The sequence below is a fragment of the Epinephelus moara genome, chromosome 16 (genome assembly GCF_006386435.1).
Source record: "Epinephelus moara isolate mb chromosome 16, YSFRI_EMoa_1.0, whole genome shotgun sequence".
Classification (NCBI taxonomy): Eukaryota; Metazoa; Chordata; class Actinopteri; order Perciformes; family Serranidae; genus Epinephelus; species Epinephelus moara.
In genome coordinates this window covers 1,038,501-1,046,881 of record NC_065521.1, presented here as the reverse complement: position 1 = coordinate 1,046,881, position 8,381 = coordinate 1,038,501, and the positions used below count along the sequence as shown (strand labels likewise).

Here is an 8,381-nt window from a genome sequence, read left to right as displayed (position 1 = left end):
TTTTTTAAGTCATGCCTCAGCCACCCCCTGTCCTATGATCATTAAAGAACAGTCCCTAAATGAAAGCAACAAAACAACCAAAAAACCCAACAACAAAAAAAAACGAAGTCACACCCCAGCCACCCCTCATGCTCTAATTGATAAAGTACAGTCCCTAAAAATGTTTTAAGTCATGCCTCAGCCACCCCCTGTCCTATGATCATCAAAGAACAGTCCCTAAAAAAAGCAACAACCCCCCCCCCCCCAAAAAACCCAACAACAAAAAAACGAAGTCACACCCCAGCCACCGCCCCATGCTCTTATTGATAAAGAACAGTCCCTAATTTTTTAAGTCTTGCCTCAGCCACCCCCTGTCCTATGATTATTAAAGAACAGTCCCTAAATGAAAGCAACAAAAAACCAAAAAAACCAACAACAAAAAAACAAAGTCACACCTCAGCCACCCCTCATGCTCTAATTGATAAAGAACAGTCCCTAAATGAAAGCAACAAAAAACCAAAAAAACCAACAACAAAAAAACGAAGTCACACCCCAGTCACCCCCCATGCTCTTATTGATAAAGAACAGTCCCTAATTTTTTAAGTCTTGCCTCAGCCACCCCCTGTCCTATGATCATTAAAGAACAGTCCCTAAATGAAAGCAAAAAAACCACCAAAAAAATGAAGTCACACCCCAGCCACCGCCCCATGCTCTTTTTGATAAAGAACAGTCCCTAAAATTGTTTTTATTAAGTCACGCCCCAGCCACCCCCTGTCCTGTGATCATTAAAGAACAGTCCCTTAAAAGGAGCAAAAAAAGTTACACCCGATCCACCCGTCATCATCTGACAAATAAAGAACAGTCCCTTAAAAAATTTCCTTCAGAGTAACATAACAGTCTTAAATATGTACAAAATTAAAAATAATGTGAACAATAAAACAAATGTATCAACTTTTCATATTAATTAAATTAATTTTTAAAATATATTTATTTATAATTTTGAATATTAAGAATTTCTGTTTGTAAATAAAGAATTTCCCCAATTAAAAAAAAAAGCCTTTAAAGAAAACAAGGAATTCCGTGACGTCACTTCCTGTTACTGTTATCTGAGAGGAGGCAAAACGACAGAGGTCTCACTCGGTGTGTGTTTCCCGGGTTCGTCAGTCCGTGAGCTGTGGAGAAGGAGCCGCATTTTACGTCACATCCTACAGTCTGTGTGAGTTTATATCAATCATAGAACACTAAAAGTTTCGTACGTGTTAAAGTTTTGTACGTGTTCTGTGGAGCGCGATCCCTCAACGCGTCGCCTTGGTAACGGCTATGCTAGCGGGCTATGCTAGCTCGTAGCTAGTTTTCCAGCCGCGGAGTGATTCCTCTTCCGGTGAGCAGACGATCTGTGTGTGTAGTCCGTGGGTGAGGTGGGGCAGAGAGTCTCCCGGTCAACTTGTTAAAAAGTTCACTGCGTGTCGGTTTATGGCGGAATTCTCCACGAGCGGCACTGAAACACGTTAGCGGGTGAGTTACGTGACTTTTCACGCGCTGTCGTAGCTAGCTTCGCGCTCTCCACGCGACGTTTTACAGTAGTTTCCAGTTGAATTCGCCCCGAGGGAGAGAAAGTGTTATCTGTCTCAGATGCTAGCTGTCAGCGACTGACGGGGCGGGCAGCCAATAGGAGGCGCGGGAGCGGAGCTGCAGCCAATGAGAGGCGGGCAGGGGGCGGGATGTTGTCCGAGCACAGCGGCTGTTGAGTGTCTTGTAGGAACTGGCCGCGAGCTGTCAGCTGGTTGCTACACAGAGGAAGCTGCGGACTTATGGTTCCTCTTTCCCCGCTCACTCTTCACTCTGCTGGCAGCCCTGCTGTCTTAAATAAAGCTGGGGTCGTTCAAACAGCCCGCCATCTTCCCTCAGACCCGGACTCATGCTGGCTCCGCTGCCCGCATGTTGGTGTCCTTGCAGGCTGCAGCCCGCACTCAGAGGTCACTGTCAGGTGTCACGTCCTCTCCTGCTCGGTGTTTACTGTGGCTCCTTATCGCGGGGCCCCTCATGTCACACTGGCTCTGTGTGTGTTATCATCGGAGGGACACGAGCTCATGTCCCGCAGCACAAGTACTCAGACTACACTGTGGGAGTACTCCATTACAAGTTTGTGTGTCTGCAGATCTGTTTCATGTTTGAGTTTACAAATCTAGATTTGTATTTGTGTAAAATGTTCTGTCTGGTCTCTCCTGGTCCCTTCTGGTCTCTGTTTGACCCTGCTGGTCTCTCCTGGTCCCTGCCTGTCTCTGTTTGTCCTTTCTGGTCTCTCCTGGTCCCTCTCTGTCTCCTCTGGTCCTTTCTGGTCTCTCCTGGTCCCTGCCTGTCTCTGTTTGTCTTTTCTGGTCTCTCCTGGTCCCTGCTGGTCTCTCCTGGTCTCTGCTTGTCATTTCTGTTCTCTCCTGGTCCCTGCCTGTCTCCTCTGGCCCTTTCTGGTCTCTCCTGGTCCCTGCCTGTGTCCTCTGGTCCTTTCTGGTCTCTCCTGGTCCCTGCCTGTCTCTGTTTGTCGTTTCTGGTCTCTGCTGGTCCCTGTCTCTCTCCTCTGGTCATTTCTGGTCTCTCCCGGTCCCTGCCTGTCTCTGTTTGTCCTTTCTGGTCTCTCCTGGTCCCTGCCTGTGTCCTCTGGTCATTTCTGGTCTCTCCTGGTCCCTGCCTGTGTCCTCTGGTCTTTTCTGGACTCTCTTGGTCCCTGCCTGTCTCTCCTGGTCTCTGCTGGTCTGCTGGTCTCTGTCTGTCCCTGCTGGTCTCTGTCTGTCCCTGCTGGTCTCTCCTGGCCTCTGCTGGTGTCTCCTGGTCCCTGCTGGTCTCTGTCTGTCCCTGCTGGTCTCACCTGCTCCCTGTTGGTCTCTGCTGTCCCCCAGGAGTCAGGTGGAGCTGTGAGACGCTGGACTGAGACAGACCGGGGACATGGCGTCCGGTAAGAACAAGAACCAGACGTCTCTGGTCCTCCATAAGGTGATCATGGTGGGCAGCGGCGGCGTGGGCAAGTCAGCGCTCACCCTGCAGTTCATGTACGACGAGGTGAGACTCCCACACTACATTACCCATCAGCCCTCACTGCCTCTGCTTCCTGTGACATCATCAAACCCTCTGTCCCCAGTTCGTGGAGGACTACGAGCCCACCAAGGCCGACAGCTACAGGAAGAAGGTGGTCCTGGACGGCGAGGACGTTCAGATCGATATCCTGGACACGGCCGGGCAGGAGGACTACGCCGCCATCAGAGACAACTACTTCCGCAGCGGCGAAGGTTTCCTGTTGGTGTTCTCCATCACGGAGCACGAGTCCTTCACCGCCACGTCCGAGTTCAGGTCTGCCTCCATTTTGTTACGTGTCTGCGCCAGAGACGGCCATGTCAGGGAGCAGTGTGTGCTCAGGCTGTCTGTGCGTCACATTCTCGTGAACATGATATCTCATGAGTACGTGGAGGCAATTTCCTCAAATTTGGCACAAACGTCCACTTTGAGGCAAGGACAAACTGATAAGATTTTGGCGGTCATATGTCAAAGTTCAAGGTCACTATGACCTTGTCTGCCACACAGTACCTCAAGAACACTAATAGCGGTGACAGTAAAATTTCATGAAATTTGGCACAAATGTCCCCTTGGACTTGATGATGAACAGATTAAAATTTGGTGGTCAAAGGTCAAGGTTTCTGTGACCTCACATCCATCTCGTTCTCATTAGTGCAATATCTCAAGAATGCCTTGAGGAATGTTTTCAAATTTGGCACAAAGGTTCACTTGGACACAACATTGAACTCATTAGAATTTGGTGGTCATAGGTCAAGGTCACTATGACCCTGTCTGTCACATTCTGGTGAATGTGATGTCTCAAGAATACCTAGAGGGATTTTTTTTTCAAATTTGGCACAAACGTCTATGTGGATACTAAGATGAACTGATCAGATTTTGGTCAAAGGTCACTGTGACCCCGCATGTTGCATTCTCATGAACACAATATCTCAAATACACCTTGAGGAAATGTTTTCAAATTTGACACAAACGTCCATTTGGACTCGATGATGAACTGATTAGAATTTCGTGGCCAAAGGTCAAGGTCACTGTGATCTTACTTACATCCATCTCATTCTCATGAACACGATCTCTCAAGAACACCTTGAGAAAATGTTTTCAAATTCAGCACAAACGTCCACTTGGACACAAAGATGACTCCCCTGTGTGTTACCTTTGCGTCAGGGAGCAGATCCTGCGGGTGAAGGAGGAGGAGGCCATCCCTCTGCTGCTGGTGGGGAACAAGTCGGACCTGGAGGAGCGGCGGCAGGTCTCTGCTGACGAGGCCACGGCCAAGGCCGGCGAGTGGGGGGTCCAGTACGTGGAGACCTCGGCCAAGACCAGAGCCAACGTGGACAAGGTACACAAGGACGTTTGTGCCATAAAATGACAGAAACATGGCGTTCAGATCTCTAAAGAAACTACAGATATTTAAAACTAATGTGGACAAATAGATGTCAGAATAAAATCAGCTGCTACATGAGACAAAAATAAGATTTAAAAATGACAGATTTTTACTTTCACATTTTCTTTTTTAAGGCTGCATTTACACTAAGATAATAATAATAATAATAATAATTAATTTTTAAAAAGCTGAATAAATCTTTGAAAGAAATAAAAACAGCCCAAAAAATTGATAATTGATTTAAATTAACTGAAGAAATCTGTAAAAAAAAATTGATAATTGATTTAAATTAACTGAAGAAATCTGTAAAAAAAAAAAAAATTAATTTTAAATTAACTGAGGAAACCTGTGAAAAAAATACTAACAAGTAAAAATGTCCAAAAAATAGAAAATGAAATTAAAAAAATTAAAATAGCCAGAAAATAATAATAATTATTTTTTAAATAAACCGAGGAAATCTGTGAAAAAAAAAATAATAATAATTATAATTAATTTTTAATAAGCTGAAGAAATATGTGTAAAGAAATTAAAAATATAATAACAATAATAATAATGATGAAGTTTAACTGAACTGGAGGAATTAGTGAAAAAAATAAAAACAGCCAAAAATTAATAATTAATTTTTAAAAATTCCTTCTCATCTTAAAGCAGTTTGATTCGTCGTAATGAACTCAGAGACGAGACGTGAGGAAACATGTTAAACACACATGAGCACATCTTTGCCTCGAGTCACCTCACCTTCTCTTTATCACAAACAGCCTCACCACCTGACGACACCTCTTCCTGTCCTGTCCCGCAGGTGTTCTTCGACCTCATGAGGGAGGTCCGTAAGAAGAAGATGGCCGAGAGCAAAGACAAGAACGGGCCGAGCGGCAAGAAGAAGAAGAAGCACTGCCTCATCCTGTAACCTGCACCCTGAGGTGACACAGTGCCAAAACCAAAGAGAAACAGTCAGACGGACTCAAACAGGCGGCGGCGGCGATGGCGGCGGCAGGTCGCAGCTCAAACACTCGCTCCGTCAGCTGAGGAGGAAACACTCCTGATTATTTTCACACCTCACCTCCAGACGTGTCGGAGGAGTTTCACCTCCATTTATTCTTTATGTCCAAAGCTGTCGGTGTTTTTCTGCTTCCTCTTTATGTTACAGATTCTGCTTCTGTGTGGCCAAAAGTATGTGGACACCTCACAGGGGAAATATCATCCAGAACGTCCGGACACAGCAGTTTGTAAAACATGTTTATACCACAGATTATATCAGATTAAATAATTATATTAATAAAAAATAATTATTTAATCTGATATAAATAAATAATAAATAATTATTTTAATAAAAAAATAACTTCCCCAACGCCTTTTCCTGGCATTATCCCAGCAGGACACGTAGCGATGTCTCATTAAAAAACAACCGCTTTTTATGGTGCTATCCTTGTGGGAAATGCAGCGGTGTCTTGCTAAAAAAAAAAAATCCGCTTTTTGTAACATTATCCTCATGAGAAATGCAGCGATGAACATCCTCTTTTCGTGGCATCATCCTGTCAGTAAACTTAGTGATCTCTGGATAAAAAACTGCTTTTTGTGGCATTATCCTCGCAAGAAATGCAGTGATGTATGGGTAAAAACAACCACTTTTAATGGCATTATCTTTGGGAGAAATGCAGCGATGTATGGGTAAAAACAACCACTTTTAATGGCATTATCCTCGCAAGAAATGCAGCGATGTATGGGTAAAAAACAACCCCATTTTGTGGCATTATCCTCGCAAGAAGTGCAGCGATGTATGGGTAAAAAGTAACCCCATTTTGTGGCATTATCCTCGCAAGAAATGCAGTGATGTATGGGTAAAAAAAACAACCCCTTTTCGTGGCATTATCTTTGCAAGAAATGCAGCGATGTATGGGTAAAAAACAACCCCATTTTATGGCATTATCCTCGCAAGAAATGCAGCGATGTATGGGTAAAAACAACCCCTTTTTGTGGCATTATCTTTGCAAGAAATGCAGCGATGTATGGGTAAAAACAACCCCTTTTTGTGGCATTATCCTCGCAAGAAATGCAGCGATGTATGGATAAAAAACAACCCCATTTTGTGGCATTATCCTCCCAAGAAATACAGCGATGTATGAGTAAAAAACAACCCCATTTTGTGGCATTATCCTCCCAAGAAATGCAGCGATGTATGAGTAAAAACAACCCCTTTTCGTGGCATTATCCTCCCAAGAAATGCAGCGATGTATGAGTAAAAAACAACCCCTTTTCGTGGCATTATCCTCGCAAGAAATGCAGCGATGTATGGGGAACAAACAACCTTTGTTCATTAAATTATCTTTGCCAGAAATGCACCAATGTCTGGATAAAAAACAACTGCTTTTTGTGGCATTACCCTTCCAAAAAAAAAGATCATCAGGTCTGTTTGTTTGAGGTCTGCAGTTCGGCAGGTGTCTCGCCTGGGTGTCCACATACTTCTGGCCACATATTGTACACGTTTCCTTTCTTCTCCTGTGTTGTTGTGACTGCTGTGATGATCTTGTGCCTGTAATCACAGACGGACGGACTGTACCTTTAAGTGTCCTCCAGTCGTCCGTCTTCCTTCAGTCTGTTTGAGTCTTCTCACACATTCCTCGTGTTTCACTTCCTCACACTCCTTTTTGTACGAAGCTTTGTCTTCACTCCCCGAGCTAATCTATAATTTATAATCACGTTTATTAAAAGGGAATCTCTTGTATTTATGACGTCTGTGGTTTGAAGGGACTTTAAACGTGTTGGTGTCGTCGTCGTCGACTCAAAGTCAAACTCATAACGATTTGATAATCAAAGAGAGGGCTGATCGCTGAGGCTCGATTGTGACGATCAGACGGGTTTTTTCTTTATGTAAACATATTTCTGCACCATTGTTCTGCATTAAAGCACCAGTATAAATCATATAACACAAGTTAAAAGTAAAGTTATTTGCCAAATAAACATTATAAAGGAAAGAAGGGAAATATTTTATTTACTGCTCCGTAGTTTCTGTGAAGAAATATGTAACTTGGTACTTCACCTCCTGGAGTCGTTTTAGTAGCTGAACATGCAAAGATGAGACGTTTGTCTTCCAAGAATTCAACATACATAAAAAATAAAGCTTCAAAAAAATAAACGAATATTGAATATTGGATGTAAATTGACTTTTTCTTTTAGAAAAATTCCCCCCAAAAAGATGCCAAATTACATGTTTCTGTAAGGAAATAAAAATAAAATCATAAAACAAAGTAGTTCAATGCATAATTATGTTCTTATTGTTTGTCTTTAGTGTTCAGTTATCTGTTTGAATTAAATTCAATCAAAAATCTTTTTGTTTGTTCTGTAATTGTGTGAAATTTATACGTTAAAATGACGTCATTAAGAATAAAACGTTCATCTCGGAAATGATTTCAGTCGCTGAACATGTAAAAATGTCTTGTGTGTCTTCCAAGAATTCAACATACATAAAGAATAAAGCTAAAAAAACTACTTTAAGAGGAGAAAAAAAGCAGATGACTCAGAGTCAGATAAAACTCTTAATAATTTCTTCTTTAATTAAAATTGTCTCCAGATTATTAGAAAAATTATAGCTGCTGTGCAGTGATGGGTCGGGTCCGGGCATTTTTACGCAATTCTGAGCAACAAGCAGAAGAATTGGAAGACATTTAGGAATTTAGCAACACAATCTGCCTTTTGCATCAGCTGAGGCTTGAACTCACAACCTCTGAGACTAAGAATCAATTTCTATCTCACTGAGCTAATTAGTCAGTGACAATTCATCGTGTAGCTTCACAAACTGACTAAGCCAGACGTGCAGGTTTAGCAGCCGTCCATGCATGGAATTTATTTGTAACAATGATTGATTTGCTTCATAAGTGAAAAACTGATGTTTAACTAGTTGAGCTATGTGCAAAGTGAGAAGCCTCAGATGGTTTCACACTGAAGTATTGACACT

At 42.8% G+C, this 8,381-nt stretch overlaps 1 protein-coding gene across 2 annotated transcripts; it reads left to right on the top strand.

The window, feature by feature from the left end:
- The first annotated feature begins 1,089 nt into the window (after positions 1 to 1,089).
- LOC126402803 (ras-related protein ralB-B-like) lies at positions 1,090 to 7,754 on the top strand. 2 transcript variants are annotated; one of them, XM_050065064.1, is made up of 5 exons: positions 1,090 to 1,195; positions 2,874 to 3,033; positions 3,113 to 3,321; positions 4,210 to 4,384; positions 5,229 to 7,754. In XM_050065064.1, exons 2-5 carry the CDS (start codon positions 2,920 to 2,922, stop codon positions 5,334 to 5,336), a joined length of 606 nt encoding a protein of 201 aa, XP_049921021.1. In that variant the 5' UTR covers positions 1,090 to 1,195; positions 2,874 to 2,919; the 3' UTR covers positions 5,337 to 7,754. The 2 variants fall into 2 exon arrangements, with proteins under 2 accessions (XP_049921021.1, XP_049921020.1); XM_050065063.1 differs by lacking the exon at positions 1,090 to 1,195 and adding an exon at positions 1,349 to 1,494.
- Positions 7,755 to 8,381: the final 627 nt, after the last annotated feature.

Bases quoted from the DNA above. Each gene is read 5' to 3' on its own strand.
- LOC126402803 (XM_050065064.1), top strand. From the start codon at position 2,920: ATGGCGTCCGGTAAGAACAAGAACCAGACGTCTCTGGTCCTCCATAAG. The intron at 3,034-3,112 runs GTGAGACTCCCA...CTCTGTCCCCAG, and splicing joins TGCAGTTCATGTACGACGAG to TTCGTGGAGGACTACGAGCC. The intron at 4,385-5,228 runs GTACACAAGGAC...CCTGTCCCGCAG, and splicing joins CCAGAGCCAACGTGGACAAG to GTGTTCTTCGACCTCATGAG.